Source organism: Rhinatrema bivittatum, chromosome 6 (genome assembly GCF_901001135.1).
Source record: "Rhinatrema bivittatum chromosome 6, aRhiBiv1.1, whole genome shotgun sequence".
In the NCBI taxonomy this organism is placed as follows: Eukaryota; Metazoa; Chordata; class Amphibia; order Gymnophiona; family Rhinatrematidae; genus Rhinatrema; species Rhinatrema bivittatum.
The window spans coordinates 182058421-182079383 of NC_042620.1; the positions used below are offsets into that span (position 1 = coordinate 182058421).

General features: G+C 42.2%; 1 protein-coding gene across 4 annotated transcripts in view; it reads right to left on the minus strand.

Annotated features, from left to right (window-relative positions):
• The window catches only part of TRAK2 (trafficking kinesin protein 2), a 248713-nt gene that overhangs the window by 140497 nt on the left and 87253 nt on the right, over positions 1 to 20963 (minus strand). For all 4 annotated transcript variants that reach the window (XM_029606260.1, XM_029606261.1, XM_029606259.1 and 1 more), the window contains 3 exons: positions 20805 to 20881; positions 18701 to 18817; positions 12422 to 12631 (listed from right to left, as the gene is read on the minus strand). In XM_029606260.1, the coding sequence (XP_029462120.1) occupies positions 12422 to 12631; positions 18701 to 18817; positions 20805 to 20881 (404 nt within the window). The remainder of the gene's footprint in view (positions 1 to 12421; positions 12632 to 18700; positions 18818 to 20804; positions 20882 to 20963) is intronic.

Below are 20963 nucleotides of genomic sequence, written 5' to 3' on the forward strand. Positions count from 1 at the left end.
CAAAATTGCTTACCTTGTAATAGGTGTTATCCCAGGACAGCAGGATGAGGTCCTCACATATGGGTGACGCCACTGACGAAGCCCTATTGAGGGAAAACTTTCTGTCAAAGTTTCTAGATACTTTTGACTGGCCCTGTGAGGCCACTGAGCATGCCCAGCATGCCATGATATTCTCTGCCACAGGGGTCTCTCTCTAGTCTCGTATGTAGCAATAAGCGTGAGCAAAAATAAAATAATAAAACGTATTGGACCCAACTCCGCGGGGTGGCGGGTGGGTTCTGTGAGGACTACATCCTGCTGTCCTGGGGATAACACCTATTACAAGGTAAGCAATTTTGCTTTATCCCAGGACAAGCAGGATGCTAGTCCTCACATATGGGTGATTAGCAAGCTAGAGGCTGAGTCATTTTGTAGTGAAGCAACAGTGAAGTATTGTTGAAAATGAGGCAGCCGAAGATCACAGCAGATTGGATGTAGAAGGAGTTGGGATTAAAATGGAAACAAGTTCTTTAAGACAGATTGTCCGTAGGCTGAATCTTGTCATCCCTGTTTATCCAAACAGTAATGAGCTGCAAAGGTGTGAAGAGAACTCCATGTTGCTGCTTTACATATGTCAAGAATTGGTACTGAACGATAGTGTGCTACTGAGGTTGACATTGCTCTTACTGAATGCGCTTTTACTTGCCCTTGGAGAGGAAGGCCTGCTTTTTCATAGCAAAACTATGCAATCTGCTATCCAGTTGGATAGAGTATGTTTACCCACTGCTTTACCCGGTTTGTTTGGATCATAAGATACAAAGAGTTGAGTGGATTTCCTGTGGACTGCAGTGCGGTCTAAGTAAAATGCTAGCGCACGCTTACAGTCCAAGGTATGTAAGGCCCGTTCTCCTTGGTGAGAATGAGGCCTTGGAAAGAATGTGGATAAAACTATGGATTGATTCAAGTGGAATTCCATAACGACCTTGGGGAGGAATTTTGGATGTGTACAGAGGACCACTCTGTCATGTAGGAATTTTGTATAGGGTGAGTACGTGACAAGTGCTTGTAACTCACTAACCCTTCTAGCCGATGCAATGGCTATGAGGAAGATAGTCTTCCATGTGAGAAATTTAAGATCACAGGAATTCATGGGTTCCAAAGGAGAACGCATGAGTCTTGTTAAGACCAGATTAAGGTCCCATTCTGTGACTGGTGACCGAATTGGTGGTTTAAGTTGAGTTAAACCTCTCATAAACCTGACAAGAGGTTGTATGGATATTGGTGCAGCTCCCAGCTTGTTATGGTAAGCTGAGATTGCACTTAAATGTACTCTTGCAGATGAAGTCTGGAGACCAGAGTCTGAAAGATGGCATAAGTAGTCTAGTAGAGAAGTTGTGGGGCAGGAGAAAAGGGTCAATACTCTTTTGTATGCACCACAAAGTAAACCTTTTCCATTTTGAAGAATAATTCTTTCATGTTGAAGGTTTACATGAAGCTATAAGCACTTGAGATACATTGGTTGAAAGATTGAGTGGTTGTAGAATCAAGCTTTCAACATCCATGCTGTCAGGGATAGGGATTGAAGGTTGGGATGGCACAACCGACCCTGATCCTGAGTTATGAGAGTGGGAGCTACACCCAGGCAAATGGGATCCCTAATTGAGAGGTCTAGAAGTGTGGGAAACCATACTTGTCGAGGCCAATACGGGGCTATGAGTATCATGGACCCTTTGTCCTGTTGTAACTTCACTAGAGTTTTGGTTATGAGCGGTATCGGAGGATACGCGTATAGAAGGCCTGAGTTTCAAGGGCGAGCAAAGGCGACCTTGGCTGGCTGGTTTTTCTGCTTGTGTAGAGAACAGAATCTGTTCACTTTGTGATTTAGGTGTGACGCAAAGAGATCTGTTGGTAGTCCCCAACTGTGAAATATCCTGGTTGCTATTAAGGGATCCAGGGACCATTCGTGTGGTTGGAACTGACGAATGAGTCGATCCGCCAGTGTATTGTGAATGCCCGCCAGATAAGTGGCCTGGAGAAACATGGAATGTGTCAGGGCCCAGTCCCAAATCTGTGCAGCTTCTTGACAAAGGAGATACGAGCCCGTACCTCCCTGTTTGTTGATGTACCACATGACTACTGTGTTGTCCGTTTGGATCAGAACAGTCTTGTGTGAAAGGCAGTCCTTGAACGCATGCAGCGCATAACGTATAGCTCGAAGTTCCAGGAAATTGATTTGAAATGTTGCTTCGAGTTTTGTCCAAGTACCCTGGGTTTGGAGATTGTTTATGTGAGCTCCCCAACCCAAGGTGGATGTATCTGTAGTTAAAGTTATCTGTGGGACTGGTTGCTGGAAAGGAAGGCCCTTGCGCAAATTGTCCTTGTTCGCCCACCAATGGAGAGATGAACGTAGCTGGTGAGTTACTTGAATTGGAGAGTATAGTGGTTGAATGGCTTGGATCCATTGTGATTTTAAAGTCCACTGAGTTATCCTCATGGCTAGCCTTGCCATAGGAGTGACATGAACTGTGGAAGCCATGTGGCCTTGTAAGGTTAGAAACTGATGAGCTGTTGCTTGTTTCTTTGAGTGGATCGAGTTTGCCAGTAGGGAAAGTGTTTCTGCTCGATCGTCGGGTAGAAAAGCCTTTGAGAGGATGGTGTTCAACTCTGCTTCGATGAATTGAAGCAGGTGAGATGGAGTAAGATGGGACTTTTGATAATTGATGAGAAAGCCCATGGAGTGAAGTATAGTAATTGTTCAACAGAGAAGCCCGAGCTCCTTGTTGAGATTGACTTCTGATGAGCCAGTCGTCTAAGTAGGGAAAGACATGGACACTTTCTTTGTGTAAGTGTGCTGCTATTACTGCCAGACATTTGGTGAATACTCTGGGAGCAGAGGCAAGCCCGAAAGGCAGTACTCTGTATTGGAAATGTCGATGACCCGCCATGAAGCGAAGATATTTGCGATGAGGAGGGAATATTGGAATGTGAGCGTAAGCATCTTGAAGATCCAGAGAACAAAGCCAATCTCCTGCTTGAAGAAGTGGAAGCATGGTGCCTAGAGACACCATCCTGAATTTTTCTTTCTTTAGAAATTTGTTGAGATTTCTATGGTCCAGGATGGGACGTAGACCTCCGGTTTTCTTTGGAATGAGGAAATAGCGGGAATAGAATCCTCTGCCCTGCTGAGTCCAGGGGACTGGCTCCACAGCCCTGGCTTTCAGAAGGGTGGATAATTCTACTTGTAATTGAATTATGTGATTTTCGCTGAGAGAAAGAGGTCTCAGAGGAGAATCTGTTGGAATTGAGAGGAAATTGAGTTGGTAACCTCGAGATATTATTGCCAGAACCCATTGGTCGGTTGTTATTCGAACCCAATGGTTGTAAAAGGAGGATACTCGACCTCCTACCAGAAGCTCTGGATGAGGATTGGAGAGATGGCTGTGTTCCCTGGAAATGGCCTCAAAAGCCAGCAGCCGGACCAGTCTGTGGTGGAGGTTGAGGCCTGGATGGTCTAGGCTGTGTAGGCTGAGACCTTTGTTGTGGCCTAGAAGACCTGCTCCTAGATGTAGGGGGGGGGGGGGGGGGTAATACTGCCTCTTTCTATAGAAAGGTCTTCTAGAATCCTTCCTTTGAGGCCTACGATTGGCTGCGTAGGTGGATCCTGGGGGATTGCTGAAAGCTGCCTTAGGGTTTTGATATGCTCTTTTAATTGAGTAACTGCATCCTGTGCTTTAGATCCGAAAAGATTATCACCAAGACATGGGAGATCTACTAACTTGTCCTGGACTTCAGGCCTGAGGTCCGAGGCTTTAAGCCATGCCCAACGTCTGGCACTTATACCCGATGCAGCCACTCTGGAAGCTGTCTTGAAACCATCATAGGCCGCACGGACCTAGTGTTTGCCTACTTCTATCCCTTTATGAATAATCATTTGGGCTGCTTCCAGATGCTGTGATGGAAGTGATGGAAAAGAGTCCTGCATTTGCTTCCACAAATTTCTTTGGTACTGGGTCATGTACAATTGATACAAAGATATCCTGGAATTTAACATGTCCCCTTGTAAGACTTTCTGTCCCAGGGAATCTAAAAATCTGTGATCTTTACCTGGGGGATTTGAAGAATGTGATCTAATTCTCTTGGACTTCTTCTGTGAAGATTCTACCACTACTGACTGGTGAGGAAGCTGTGATTTTTGGCAGCCAGGAGCAGACTGCACCAAATATGTAGTGTCCATTCTCTTGTTAACAACTGGCACTGAGCAGGGAGGTTCCCAAATCCGATGTTGTAATTGCAAAAGGACATCATGGACTGGTACAGCTACCACTTGTTTTGGGGGTCCACAAATTGAAGAACCTCCAATGTTTGCTGCCTGACGTCCTGCTCTATGACCAAGGTGAATGGGATGGTGTCAGCCATTTCCTGGACAAAGGTTGTGAATGTGAAATCTGCCGGTGGAGATTTTTTCCTTGGATCCGGTGGTGAAGGATCTGTCATGAAGGCTTCAGATGAGGTATCTGAGTGTGTATCACTTCAAGTGTCATATGGATCCTGTTCAGGTGGAGAAATTGTGGTCTAGGAATCCCTGAAGGACCTGGCTGTGGATCTTCCAAGGGTGACTCCTCTATGTGTTCTTTCCCAGGTTTGGGAGGAAGAGCACCGACCACCTCATCGAATCTCTTCATTAGAAGATGGTAGAGTGCCAGTTCTGGATGTCCCGGGTCCCCGGGAGAAAGTGGCATCGATGGTGACGGCGCCGGAATCGACAATGGCATCGGTATCTTCTGTGGTTGTGCCGGCGTCACCTTGACTGGAATCGGTGTGGATACCGGCATTTACGGAATCGTCGGCATCGGTATCGACACCAGCATCGATGGGGTCGTCGGCATCGGTATGGTCACCGACCCCGGTGCAATCACCGGTATCGGTGAGGGCACCGGCATAGTCGCCGGATTAGGTGTGTGTTCTTTCAGGGCCTGGAGCATCGCTTGTCTAATAAAATTTGACAATTCCTGAGATATAGCTGGTGCAGGCAGAGCAGCTGTATGCGGTGGCGGTGTAGGCGTTGATATCACGTCCGCAGATCCCTGTGGAGGTTCGATCGATGCAGGTATAGACCCCGGCGCCAAAGGTAGCGGAGTTTCCCGAGGTTTTTGCCATTTAGCGGTCGGTTCCTCCGGGGAGAGGGGCGTCGCGGCGATGTTTTGGTCGATGTTCGACTACCAACCTTATTGATGCCGTCGACATCGATGGATGATCTCCCGAACCCTCCAGATGACGTTTTTTCAATAAAATTCGCTTTGTAACCCCCACCGGGGATGACTTCCTTGATGTTGAAGAAGGAAGGAGCTAGGGGTGAAAGAGATGTTCCATCTTCTCCCCTCGAAGTTTTCTTCCTTTAGGAGTCATCTCTGCACATTGAGGGCAGGATGAAACGTAGTGTTTGTCTCCCAAACAGATAATACACTCTAGGTGTAGATCTGTTATGGACATTGTTCTGTTACAAACCAGACATTTTTTAAATCCGGAAGCCATTTTTTGTCAACAGCCGTTGATTAAAAAATGGGAAAAGAAAATGAGAAAATGTTTTTACTAAAAGTAAAAACGAGACAGATTACTCACCGGCCGGTGGAAAACTGAGAGAGAGATCCCTTATGGGAGAAAATTGTTGACTTTTCAGTCAGAAATATTGTGAGGAAAACTCACTAGGCTCCTTGATCCGCGATGCTTACAGCAGCGCGGAAAAACGAAGACTAGAACGAGAACCCTGTGGCAGAGAATATCATGGCATGCTGGGCATGCTCAGTGGCCTCACAGGGCCAGTCAAAAGTTTCTAGAAACTTTGACAGAAAGTTTTCCCGCAATAGGGCTCAGTCAGTGACGTCACCCATATATGAGGATTAGCATCCTGCTTGTCCTGGGATAATAGTGGGATAAAAGCAAGTTTGCTTACTGTAAACGGTGTTTTCCGTAGATAGCAGGGCATTTAGCCATGCATAGTGGGAGTACCAAGCACATAGGTTGCAAAAGAATTTTCCAAATCGAAAAAACATTTTTTTTTTTTTGCAACCAATGGAAGGTGGACAGCCCTCAATACTTATGAAAGGTTTTTAGAATTGCAGATCCCAAGGAGGAATCTGAAGCAGACTGCTGATCGAGACAGTAGTGTGATATAAATGTATGAACAGATGACTAGGTTGCTGCTTTGCAAATTTCCTGGATAGGCACTCCTTGAATGTGCGCTATAGAAGCTGCAGTGGCTCTAATCTGATGAGCTTTCACAGAACCAGTAAGAGGCATTTCTTTTGTAGAATAACAGTATTGGATGCAGGCGGTAAGCCAGCTAGAGAGTGTTCTCTTTGATACCGCTTGACCTGGATTGTTTGGATTGAAGGAGACAAATAACTGAGTCGAATGACTGAGTGAGGCTGTCTTGTTCTTGTAATGCGCTAAGGCTCTTTTACAATCTAAGGTATGAAGAGACTTCTGTCGATCATCAGAATGTGGTTTTGGGGAAAAAAACGGAAGGGAGATGGTTTCATTTAGGTGAAAAGCAGATACTACCTTCGGCAGAAATGAAGGGTGGGTTCGTAAAACTACCTTATCATGGTGAAATTGAAGATATGGAAAATTGATCACTAGTGCTTGAAGTTCACTTATTCTTCTGGCCGAAGTGATGGCCACTAGGAAAAGCACCTTCCACGTCAAGAATTTAAGCGTGGAGGTTAACATGGGCTCAAAGGGTGGATTCATCAACGCTTCAAAAACTATGTTAATATCCCATGGCACTATTGGCTTTTTGAAAGGCGGGTGCAGATGAAGCAAGCCTTTCATGAACTTGGAGATTAACGGATGGGTAGAGATGGAACAGCCCTCATTCATGAGATGGTAAGCTGCAATAGCACTAAGGTGAACCCTAATAGAAGTTACTGCCAGGCCTGAGCGGGATAAAATGGACTGTTGAGTACAATTGAATAAATGTTGTATAATGTAAAACTGGTGGTGGTTAATTCTAGAATTAAGCATAGAATTTTGGTAAATCTTTTTTGCAAAGTCATCTAGGAATGTATTGTCCTTTCTGGGAGGTTTATTGGAGTATAGTCAGTTTTTGTTGGCTCTCTTCATTGCCGATTCAATGACTATTGAATTGTGAGGAACCTGCACATTTGAGTAGTAGGAGGTTTTTTGCATTCTGTATTTGCATTCTGTATTTTAAATCAATTTTCTTAGAAATAGATGGAAGAAGGTGTGGAGATTCCCAAGCTTTATCCATAAGACCCTCCAATATTTGGTGGGGAGGTAGAGCAGTTGGTTCAGATGGAATGTCTAGTATTTGGAGAATCCCCATAACTTCAGATCTTAGGTCTGGAAGTTTTCGAGTTTCTATATTTAAGGCTAACCCCAATTTGTCTAGGAATTTAGCGTAAGTTAAATCTTCCGATGGGGAAGTTGGTTGAGGAAGATCTTGTGGGGGGTCCGATGGAATACCTGTTGAACTTCCAGGCAATGATACCGGAGAAGGATCTGGTGAGATACTGTGAACAGAAGAGAGAGGGGAATGTGACGGTTGTGGATATGGCAGGTTATGAGATGGATCCGGAGAAACCTGCGGTGATGTAGGAATCTGAGGATCTGGTGGTAAAACGATAGGATCAGATGGTAAACCATGAACAAACGTATGTAACAGCGTAGTTATTTGAGACATTGTCTCTTCAGCTGTTTGACGATGTGGATGGTCAGGTAATCTGGTCGATTTCTTTGATCGTTTACATGGCGTCCTAGGGACTGATGAATGAGGAGAGCTTGGTCTCTTTTTGGATTGTTTAGGACGAACTCCACGATCTGGGGATGATTCCCAGCCCCCTGGAGAGTCCTCAATAACAACATCTGACAAAACTGATAAAGGAGAGTGATGACCTCTTTGCTGAGATGGAGTTATAGTATGTTTAGTCTTTGAAAGAGATTTCCCCGATTTATTTGGAATTTTTGGTGTTGAGACTGGTTTTTCCAGTTGCGGGGGAGAAGGTTTTTTAGTTTTTTGAGTAATTGCGTCGTAGACTGATGAGATGTGTCGTGGTGCGTCATAGAAATCGACTTCTTTAATGGAGTCGACGCCTGTGTTGTTAGCGTTGTACGCGGCATCGACGCAGGACGCGAAGCTGGTTTTAACGTCGCATGTGTCATAGTCTGCGGAGCGATCGAAGCATGTTTGGGCGCCGACGCAGTATGTGATGCACGGCCATCCGAGGCCGAGTGCGCGCGTCGAGGGGCCTCGGATCGGGGCTTTTGCCTACCCGGGGAGGACTTGGTCAATCGAACATCCGTTGGAGAGGGGGCATATGTTTGCCTCAACCTTTCCATTTTTTCTTTTCGTTGTCTTCTGGCCAGTGGGGACATTTTACCACAGTCCCTGCAAGCGGCCTGATCATGGTCGGGACTGAGGCATAAATAGCAATAATTATGCCCGGTCACCGACATTAATTTTGCTGCAGGTACAATATTTAAAACCTGGGCTTTTTGGCATCTCGTCTTCTTTCTTCTTGTTGTTGTCCGTCGCGATGATTTTATTTATGTATTTATTTTTAATTTTAGTCAGGGCGAGAGTAGCCACACGTCCGTGTGTAACCGAGGAAAACTAAAACTGAGAGGGAGCTCGAGGAGCGCGGGAACCCGAGGTCATGCACACTTCAAAGCTCTTCGAGCTAAGAGAGTAGCTCCGCCTTCGTGGCATCACGGATGACGTCACCCACTATGCATGGCTAAATGCCCTGCTTATCGCCGGAAAAATAGAGGATCCTTGGAGATGAGGGATGATAGTGCAGCACTGGGTAACCTGCATGGAGTAGTAGTTCAGCCCATAACAGTAGTGGTACGACTACTTTGTGTTTCTAGGAATGCACTGAGTTAACCCGCATGGAGCAATGGTTACAATCCTAAACAGCACTAGGCAGATTGGTTGGACCATTTTGGTCTTTATCTGCTATTCTTTACTATTTTGCTATGTTACAGGATCAGCTCTATGTTTAGTAGTTACCAGATCTATTAAAGACCAATCAGAGCTATATTGGAGATACTATACATCCTAGCAGTTTTTCCAATCACCAATGCAGCACAAAAGACAGAAAATGGTAAAGCAGAGTTGCTTACCTGTAACAGGTGTTTCTCCTAGAACAGCAGGATGTTAGTCTTCACACATGGGGTGACATCATCGGACAGAGCCGAGCACGGAAAACTTATCTAAAAGTTTCTAGAACTCTGACTGGGCAACCCGAGCATGCCTAGCATACCCTATACCACGCGCCCACGAGGGGTCCCTCTTCAGTCTCGTAACATAGAATTACGATAAAAATAAAATAATAAATAATAGGAGAAACCCAACCTGGAGGGTGGCTAATGTAACCCCAATATTTAAAAAGGGCTCCAGGGGCGATCCGGGTAACTATAGACCAGTGAGCCTGACTTCAGTGCCAGGAAAAATAGTGGAAAGTGTTCTAAAGATCAAAATCACAGAACAAATAGAAAGACATGGTTTAATAGAACAAAGTCAGCATGGCTTTACCCAAGGCAAGACTTGCCCCACAAACCTGCTCCACTTTTTTGAAGGAGTTAATAAACATGTGGATAAAGGTGAACCGGTAGATGTAGTGTATTTGAATTTTCAGAAGGCATTTGACAAAGTTCCTCATGAGAGGCTTCTAGGAAAAGTAAAAAGTCATGGGATAGGTGGCGATGTCCTTTCGTGGATTACAAACTGGCTAAAAGACAGGAAACAGAGAGAAGGATTAAATGGACAATTTTCTCAGTGAAAGGAGTAGGCAGTGGAGTGCCTCAGGGATCTGTATTGGGACCCTTACTTTTGAATATATTTATAAATGATCTGGAAAGAAATACGAGTAGTGAGGTAATCAAATTTGCAGATGATACAAAATTATTCAGCGTAGTTAGATCACAAGCAGATTGTGGTGAATTGCAGGAAGACCTTGTCAGACTGGAAAATTGGGCATCCAAATGGCAGATGAAATTTAATGTGGATAAGTGCAAGGTGATGCATACAAGGAAAAATAACCCATGCTATAGTTACACAATGTTAGGTTCCATATTAGAAGCTACCACCCAAGAAAGAGATCTAGGTGTCATAGTGGATAACACATTGAAATCGTCGGTTCAGTGTACTGCGGCAGTCAAAAAAGCAAACAGAATGTTGGGAATTATTAGAAAGGGAATGGTGAATAAAACGGAAAATGTCATAATGCCTCTGTATCGCTCCATGGTGAGACTGCACCTTGAATACTGTGTACAATTATGGTCACCGCATCTCATAAAAGATATAGCTGCGATGGAAAAGGTACAGAGAAGGGCGACCAAAATGATAAAGGGGATGGAACAGCTCCCCTATGAGGAAAAACTAAAGAAGTTAAGGCTGGAGCTTGGAGAATAGTAAGTTGAGGGGGGAATATGATAGAGGTGTGTTTAAAATCATGAGAGGTCTAGAACGGGTAAATGTGAATAGGTTATTTACTCTTTCGGATAATAGAAGGACTAGGGCGCACTCCATGAAGTTTTCACTCAACGCACAATTAAACTCTGGAATTTTTTGCCAGGGGATGTGGTTAGTGCAGTTAGAGTAGCTGGGTTTAAAAAAGGATTGGATAAGTTCTTGGAGGAAAAGTCCATTACCTGCTATTAATTAAGTTGACTTAGATTATAGCCACTGCTATTACAAGGAACAGTAACATGGGATAGACTTAGTTTTTGGGAACTTGCCAGGTTCTTTTGGCCTGGATTCCATAAGAACCTGGCAAGTACCCAAAAACTAAGTCTATTCCATGCTACTGTTGCTAGTAATAGCAGTGGCTATTTTTTAAGTCAATTAATAGCAGGTAATGGACTTCTCCAAGAACTTATCCAATCCTTTTTTAAACCCAGCTACACTAACTGCACTAACCACATCCCCTGGCAACAAATTCCTTAAGGATAGCGTCCACTTTTTCTAAAAATTTGGAGTATGTGAGATCCCCCGGAGGTGAAGAAGGTTCCAAAGGTTCTTCAGGGAGGTGTGAAGGGATTCCTGTAGAACTTCCTGGTGAAGTTGGAGATGAAGTCACCAGTTGCACATCCTAATCAGGGGGGAAAATGAGGTTTCAACGAGGCTGTGGGCTAGTCCCTTTCAATTAAGGAGATTGTTGCCCCAATGGAGGTGCGTGCTCCACCTCCGATATTTCAGGAGAATGAGGTTTCTATGATGGAATGCCTGCATAGAACTTCTTCAGGATGGAAGAGATCTGAGACATTGTCTCCTTTGATGAAAGTTAGATGCTCGAAGAAAGTAAGACTGGGGATCTTTACATCTCGGTATAGGGATTGCTGCCAACAGAATGTTTGTGTTTTGCAGGTAGGGGGGTCCCACAGCGGAGGTCTCCTCCTATCCTGCAAGGGTTCCCGAAGACTCAAAATCTTGGCCACTCTCCGCTGTTGTACTCTGGGAGACATTCTCCCACAATCTCTGCAGGCCTTCTGGTCATGCGCCAGACAGAGACACAAACAACACCCGCACTGGTAGTGTTTAACCCAGGCAATTTTGACATGGTAGCACTTAAAAGTGCTGCTTTTTGTTTTTTTTTTTTTTGAGGAGAAAACAGGAGAGAGTCATCCGTTTGTCTGAGCATTAGCAACATGGGCATTAGCAACATGGGATCTATCAACCGTTTGGGATCTTGCGCGGTACTTGTGACCTGGATTGGCACCTGCTGGAAAGAGGATACTGGGTTTGATGGACACTTGGTATGGAAATTCTTAAAAGTTATTTACATCTGGAGGCCAGTTTTGACATTTTCATACTTATCTACTGTCCACTGGAAAGATTTTAGTAAAGTTATAGAACTTTAACTTTATATATAGTTCTTAAACTTCTGATCTAAGATACTTGCTGAATAAATATTAAACACCAGCTGCATGCTTACCTGGACAGATATTAATTCCTCTCAGTAACTGAATTATACTTTAGTGATTCCTATAACTATATATTACCATGAAGAGGTCTAGAATTTTATTTGAAAGCAAGGTAATTAATATTGAGCTATTTATGCTAAAGTCATGCAGCCCAAACATATTAAGTTACCTGGAATATGCTAATTTTGTCATCAAAAGGTTTCTAGAAAAGCAGGGTGACAGAAACAAATTGGATTGGAATGAGAGAGATACCACCATTTTTTAAAATAAAATTTCATGAGCTCAAAAACATGGAGTAATAAGTGCTGCAACTTCACAGCTCAACTAACACAAAACCACATAAGGGGTCGATATATCATCATCATCGGTAATAAAGACCAATTACCCCCTAAAATTCTATAATGGATTCCAGCAGTTAAAGAGAAAAAAAACTCAGTCTTTATAGCTGTGTTATATCACACAACTCTGAAAAGCATGGCTAGCAGATTCTGTATACCTGAGATCGAAGTTCGAGATTCTCCTCCTCCAGTTCCCTGAGTTTGCCCTGCAGACTCTCCAGCTGCAGAAGACCCTGCGACAGATTAAAGGACTCATTGGAACGTAGTGGTGTAGAGCAACTGGAGTCAGTCTCACTTTCTTCTGAGGCAATGGAGACAACACGAAGTAATTCATCTTTCTTGGATAGTTCATGCTGCAGCTGGTTCACCTACATTTAAAACATTTATTTATTTGTTTGACAAACACATCTTGCCTTCCCAATTCAGAATTATGAAGAACTGGCATGACCTTTGGAATACTGAAAAAAAACCAAACCCCAAAATCTAACTTGGATCCAGTTCAAAAGATTACGCCAAGAGACTAGGTAATGAATCTAGTGTAAATACCATTTTAGGACCTTGATCTGTGATTAATGAAAGTGTTTGCTGAGGGTCATGACAAACTTGAGATAAGAGAAGAATCATAATTACAGAAGAATTAAAATGCACCTTGTGTCAATGATCCCACTATGCCAGAGCAAAGAGCGTGAATAACTTAAGTAAAGAAATACAGGGGCGGATTTTAAGAGCCCTGCTCGCCTAAACCTGCCCAAATCCGGGCGGATTTAGGAGAGCAGGGCCCTGCGCGCCGGTGAGCCTATTTTACATAGGCCTACCGGCGCGAGCAGAGCCCCGGGACTCGCGTAAGTCCCGGGGTTTTCTGAGGGGGGCGTGTCGGGGCGGGCCCGAACCGCGCGGCGTTTTCGGGGCGTGTCGGGAGTGTTCTGGGGGTGGGCCCGGGGGCGTGGCTACGGCCCGGGGCGGTCCAGGGGCGTGGCCACGCCCTCCGGACCCACCCCCAGGTCGCGTCCCGGCGTGCTAGCGGCCCGCTGGCGCGCGGGGATTTACGTCTCCCTCCGGGAGGCGTAAATCCCCCGACAAAGGTAAGGGGGGGTTTAGACAGGGCCGGGCGGGTGGGTTAGGTAGGGGAAGGGAGGGAACGGGGGGTAGGCTGCGCAGCTCGGCGTGCGCCGGCTATACGGAATTGATAGCCTTGCGCGCGCCGATCCAGGATTTTAGCGGATACGCGCGTATCTACTAAAATCCCGCGTACTTTTGCTTGCGCCTGATGCGCCAGCAAAAGTACGCCTATTCGCGCGGTCTGAAAATCTACCCCACAATAAAGAGAAACAACAGCTGACAAGAGCCAACTGACTTGAATTTTGCAACATTTCTGTGCAATGTTATCCAGATTCATGTCAATATTTTACATTAATTCTTAAATTAAAAAGATGGCTGCATACAATGAACTAAATTTTCAAAAGACATATGGAAATCAGATATCTAAACTTTGTACTTAGACATCATGAGGGAGATAGTCAGTGCCACTTAGCCATATAAGTTAGGACTTATCTGGCTAATTAGCAGTGGTTGAATATCTGGCCCTGCTGAATGGCTGCCAATTAGCTGGATAAATAGTTATTCAGTTAATTGGTGGGTGGGGTGAGGGCATCATGGGGAGGAACAGACTTAGCCAGATAAATTATCCAGATAACTCGAATATTCAGAGTTAGCCAGATAACTGGTCTGGCTAAGTCTGGTCTGCCCATAGGGTTGCCCTAAAGTTAGCTGGATATACTTATCTTGCCAACTTTACAATAAAATAAACCAACGCCTCTAGAAAACTCCTACTATACTGAAGAAAATACAAAACACAGGGATTTAATGTGTTGCTAAATGAACTCTGGTGTGATTTTGAAAAAACTGAAATCACCATATCACAAATACTTATTCACAAATTTAAAGTGAAAAAAATGCCTGCTTTTGTTAGAATCTCAACCGCTATATTGATGAGACTCCCTGCAGTGACACTGGACACCAGAGTTCATTTAGCAACACATTAAATCCCTGTGTTTTGTATTTTCTTCAGTATTAACTTTACAATAGTCAGATATATTCAGCAGTGTGGCTCTACTGCTGAATATATAAGCCAAGTCAGCCAGATAAGTTTATCAGGCTAAGTCAGCCAGATACGTTTATCAGGCTAACTAGCTGAGCTGCACAGCAGCTCAATATTATAGTGAATGCTGATAGCAGACTAACAGATTTTTTTAAGCACCCCAGATGTGTGAGTATCATAAATATATAACTTTAGACAGCTATTCAAATGAGTGATCTGAAGGCATGGTTTTCCCTTTAGATATGCAGAAGTAAAATGTCTAAATGTAATAGCACTTATGTGGGTCATATTCAGTAGGCTAGTTAGACAAATTATCCAGCTAAAGTTAGTTGGATAGTATGTCCCATATATTCAGCGGGAATATACCAGCCTAAAATTATCCGTTTGAATTTAGTCAGTTAGGCCTAAAGTTATCCAGCCTTGTGTGGCTGGATAATCTGTCATTAATGGGATAACTTAAAAAGATATCCAATTATGTAGATAGCCTTTAAAAAATAATAAAAAATAATAAAAAGCACAACAGTGGGCCTCCTGACCACCTCCCCCCCCCCCCCCCTCCTCCTCACTGGCCAGGACTACCTCAACCCAACTTACTCTTGCAGCATTACTACTAGAGCAACGATGAAGTGCCCAAGATCGCATTGTAGTGCAATCTTGGGATAAAAAATGGGGAACTCAAAACAGGTACAGGGTGGGTGGGAGGGCTACAAAGGGATGGTGGCAATATGGGGAGTTGTTCGGAGGTGGCAATTTTCAGTGGTATATTTAGCGGGGAGGGTTGACGCCTATAATTGACTTTTATTTTATTTTTTTTTATTTTGGGGGGGGGGGAGGGAGTTGGTGTCATGGTCGAGGGAGGGGGTTTCAGATTTTTGTGGTGATGGGATCATGAGAGGTCTTGAACGAGTAGATGTGACTCGGTTATTTACACTTTCGAATAATAGAAGGACTAGGGGGCATTCCATGAAGTTAGCAAGTAGCACATTTAAGACTAATCGGAGAAAATTATTTTTCACTCAACACACAATAAATCTCTGGAATTTGTTGCCAGAGTATTTGGTTAGTGCAGTTAGTGTAGCTGGGTTCAAAAAAGATTTGGATAAGTTCTTGGAAGAGAAGTCCATTAACTGCTATTAATCAAGTTTACTGAGGGAATAGCCACTGCTATTAATTGCATCAGTGCATCAGTAGCATGGGATCTTCTTAGTGTTTGGGTAATTGCCAGGTTCTTGTGGCCTGGTTTGGCTTCTGTTGGAAACAGGATGCTGGGCTTGATGGACCCTTGGTCTGACCCAGCATGGCAATTTCTATGGGAATCGGACCAGGAGGACCATGTTTGTTTGTTTTTTTATTTTAAATGATGGCCACTTAATTGGATATCTTTTGAAGATATCCAATTAAGTGGCATTTTATTTGGCCACATAAGGCCGGATAACCTTAGGTCTGCGCTGAAGCAGGTCTAAATTTATCCTGCTAACTTAAACGGATATATCTGAAATTCAGCTAAGTTAGGATAACTTTGGCATACCCCAGAACGCTTCTTTTTCATCTGGCTAAATTATAGCCGGATAATGACTTATGTGGCTATGATTTAGCTGGATAAATGACTGAGTATAGTAAAACTTGCCATTTAGATGGATAACTTGTGAGTTATCAGTCTAAATGGCTTTTTAATATTGACCTCTTATGTGTCTAATCCTGAACCAAGAGTTAAAGTGTCTTAATAGGTAGGTTTTTACACTGGAGAGTTTCTATAACTTTAGAAAATTTTCTAGCAACAATTATATTCATTTTATCTAAAGTTTGTACTACTTAGTTGTGTAGGTTTTTAAAGACTTATTTTAATTTGTTTTTGTTAACTCATGCTGATCAAAATAGCGTGTTGATAATAAAGTTGTTCTTGAGAGCACATACCGTAGAAAATCACTGGTCTATACTCACAGAATTATTTTCAAGTGCAAAAGTGTAATATTAACATATTTTCTGTGTTGTGTATCTGCAAAAACGAACTGGCTTGTTTTCATGGGATACAACAGAGACTGAAGCTTACAGGTCCAGATACTGGCTTCTAACTCAGATAAAACTAAGATCCTTACCTGTAATCTGTATTCTCTGTACACAGCAGGATAAGCAGCCATACAAGCGGGTAACATCACACAATGGTACTGATGTGAACAGCTCTCTCAGAGCCCAGAAAGCCCAAGACGTTCTTTAGAGCATGTGCAGATGTCCTTGTGCAGATACTGTTGCTTGAGTCTTCTCAGTCTTACATAGAAGCTGAAAAACCCACTCCTGCAGTCTACAGAGAACATTTGTTACTGATAAGCAACTTTGTTTTCTCTGTTGACAAGCAGGATGATCTGCCATATATGTGGGAATCCCTAGCTAATGGCCGTCTTCCAACAAAAAAGGGGAAAATAAACTATCAATGAGTGGGGCAAAGCTCCTTTTAAGATCTGATTAGATGTTTTGTACATTCATCCGCCTCATTAAGATGCGTTGTGAATTTATCTTGGAGGTCGGGCAGAAGCTGTGCAGAGGAATCTTATTTTCTTTGATTCATTGTAAAGAATTGGACAATTTGGAACTTATGAAGAGATTCTGCTTTGTAACATTGCCAATTGAAAATTTTTCTTTCTGGTAGTGTCCATGAGTTTTGTATCTTTCCCCAGTGGTGCACTGAAAAATATTTTTGACTAATAGTAAAAGCCCAGCCAAGGACAGGGAAATAATGTGAAGTGATTATTGAGATGTGTGGTAGTTCAGATTGCATGCTGAACTTGGGTACACTATGTTGCAGTGGAAAGGTGACTGGACAACTGAGAGAGAGTGCAAGACAGCAACATACATCCGGGCTGTAGCATGAACAAAAAATGACCAAGGGGCTCACAAGGCAGTGGTTTCTTCAAGAACTCCCACACATGCTCAGAGAGTGGTCCATCTCAGCTCCGCTGGTTGACAACACTCGCATGTAATGGTTAATTCAGCCTGCTTGTTGATAGAGAATCTAAGGAAATATTTCTTTCCAGAGAGGGTAGTTGATGCATGGAACAGCCTCCCTGTGGAGGTGGTGGAGACAGATTCTGAATTAAAAAAAAAACACAGAACAAACACAGATCTCTGAAGGGATGGCAGAATAGCTGGTGTGGATGGACACATTTATTATGTCATCATGTTTCTGTTTTCTATATTTTATAGTTGAATTTTGCACAGAGCTTGAAGGGTTTCCTTCCCAACATGATGAGGAGGGTAATGAGAAGAAAAAAGAAAAAAATGTTTATTTTTTTTATGAGATTCAGAAAGAAAAAAAAATAAAATAAAAAAAAAATTTGAAAAAATCCTTATGTTGTGGGTGGCAGAGAGAGAGAGAGCAAAAAATGTCCTTTTGTCTCAGCAGTAGAAAGACTACAAAGGAGATTCATACAGGGTAGCAGAAAGACTTCTAGGTCTTTATGACCTTCGAGAGGGCATGTTCCCTGTCAGTGCCATCTGATGACATCACCCCACTTGTGGAGCTGTATTTTGTCCTGTTTGTCCATAGAGAACTGAGGCTATGAATTTCCTGGGCATTATGGAATAAGGACTATGGATCCTGTTGTGCAGTTATAATAAAAGAAAATTTAGCCTCATAAAATGGCTTCCATGTAAGACAAAATTACTTTCATATTGTGCAAGAGTCATTTTACATAGGCAGGCCACTCCCATAGAAGAAAAGGAGTGTGAACAAAAACGAGGAGAAAAATGTTTTAGGTGGGAACTAGGATAATATGAACATATGTTTTGTCCATAATGAATGGACATAGCTTCAGTAGCACTCTGAAGTTTTAAGACAATAGATCACTAAATGCAGCCAACACATAACAGAGTGGGGATTTACTATAAATTAAAGGAAATCTAAACAAACTGAACATTAAGGGATTCTGAGACTCAAGTGGATTATCAATTCCTACACAACCTCTGCTTTGACAATTTTAATTATTTTAAAATGTTTTGCAAAATAGGATCTCTTTTCTTTTTAAAACAGCTGTAAGAAAGTGCAGTTTTAGGCAGCAGAGGAAGGCTGTGTTCAGTTTGTTCTGTATCCATAACACAGGAAACTTTGAACTCTGTGCTCCAGAAATCTAGCATCCTGCCAGAAAGAGAGAGAGAAGGGCCCAAGATGGAACTGACAAAAGAAAAAAAAGTCTCGATGCAACTTAAGATACCATGATGAAACCTGCTCCTCCCCCACAATACACACAGAAAGATTGTGACCTGAATTCATTGGTATTAGTTTATATAATGTTCCTTTACATTAAAACAAACCACTTGTCCCACCTACTTTGTGGTCATTACTCACTTGGTCTAGGGCCCGAGCTAGCTGTTCTTCCAGGGACTCATTCTGTTCTGTCAAGATGTGGGTTCTCTTCAGAAGAGCCTGTCCAATCCGAGCAGCAAGCTCCAGATCCCGATCTTTCTGCTCAGACATATATAATTTTATATTTTTCAGCTCAAGGTGAACAGCTGCCCTCAAAGAAAACATTTATTAAGCACAAAGTAATGTTCTCTTGCTTTTCCACAGAAGTATATTCAAACAGTATTTAAGAACAGAAAATTTTTTTCTTATTTTTCAGTCATACTGACTAGATTTAGAGATATCTGGCATTACTTCTAAATGGCATTTGGCATGTGTTCTAAGCCTGCCATCTAAGAAATATATTTCTGCTGAGATAGACAAGATAATTTCCATAATACTATAAACCCTTAGGAATCGTAGTTCTTATACGTTCTCTTGTTTTCTGTAACATGTCATGAAAGTAAAATGTTCCTGCGTGTAACAGATTTTCTGTTCTATGCTGAATGGATTTATACATAGCTATTCCCTCTCTGTAATACTCTCTCTCATTTATATCAATTCTCAAAAATAGCAACAGGTAAAAAGAGAAAGCTTAATTTTGCTTTTCTGTCCTGAACTTCCAATTATGAAAGGATTTTCCATATTTAATCACACAGATTCCGAGGGCGCGGTTTGTGATACGCATGTACAGCAATGCTCAGAGGGTGAAAAACCTTAAAAGGCCAAAGTTAGCTACTTGTGCTGTTGGGCACAACTGTTAAATTCCCATTATCACTGTAACAAACTGTGTTGGGCAATTATTAAAAATATAAGGTGGGGGAAAAAAGAAGAAATGTGGTAGGATGTGAGTGCCTGTGCTGTTTACTAGGTTAAGCGCAAAGATTTTCAGCAGTGATTAGAACAGGGATTCTTTAATCTTTGACAGTAACTAAAGGTCTGATTTTCAGATATTCACAATGAATATTCATCAGCATTACAATAACCTAAATAATTTGCATATTTTAGTTATCATGAAAACCAAGCCAGTGTGTGGCCATCAAGAATTAAAGTTGAGAACCTCTGGATTAGAGGATAGACACTGAATCTCTGTAGTGCTGTGTAATTGTTGGGGGAGTAATACTAAACCATGAAATAAGTCATCATGATTTGTTATTTGCCTGATGGCCAAGAAGAATCCTATACTGAGAACTTAAGGGTCCTGGATTAATCCATGAATAGTTCTCAAGAAAATGACTATTTGATTAATAAACTATCTTGTGCTTTGCTTGTCAAACAATATACAAGTAAATTCGTGGACAATTTGTTTAAAAGAACAGTCTCATCTTTTTGATTCATCCATTTAAATCATAGGTTTTGGATGCTGCATGGGATTTTACCTTGTATCGCAGAGTAATTCAGCAAGACATGCCAAGGCGTGCCTAAACCTAACAGGCTGCTCGTTCAAGTGGATGCTGCCAAACCCTAAACGGTTTCAAAGTTTTAATTACATTGCAAAACATTATGGATGGGCAAATCTGGTTCCTTGAGTGTTTCGTATTAGTGAAACTCAAGACATCCAAACTGAACATGAATTCAGTAAATCACCTTTAAGATGGATATAAAAAAATGGATGGCTCATTTGCATATGTATCAGGGAATCAGAAATTCAATTCAATGTCAAGCACCTAAGGCTAAGCAAGGCTCAAATCTATACCAAATGAAAGATCTGTATTTTTGTCTTATTTACAAATTCAAAAATTTCAACTGACCACCAGGCAAAGTGAATGAGTGATTGACACTTATTGCACACTATGAAAAACAGAAAGTAGAGGAATTGATTGCATGTCTGTAAGAGGCCTTGCCTTTTAAGATATTTTTAACACAAAAAAACCCCCCTCTAAATATAGTGAAGAAAATTCTTAGAAATTCAATGATCTCATATAGTAATGAAAATCAAGTTGAGTAAATTTGTACAAACCACAGTAGTTTTGATTGAACAATTTGGAAGGTTATGTCCAAAGTGATCTTTAATTTGCAGTTCTAATACAAATTCTACATTGTATATTTAAAAACATGCTCACACATACTACAATATTAATGCAATTATAAATATATATTTTTGTTAAACCTCAGCCAGCAGATGTGTAACCATTTCGATGTCATTATAGGTTTTGGTCATCTGTGCCACTCTCTCTGACCCAAGAACTGAAAAAAGGAAAAAGAAAAATGGAATTTACCACAATATATATATATAAACAGTCAAAGAGAGAGAAATTAGGACACATCC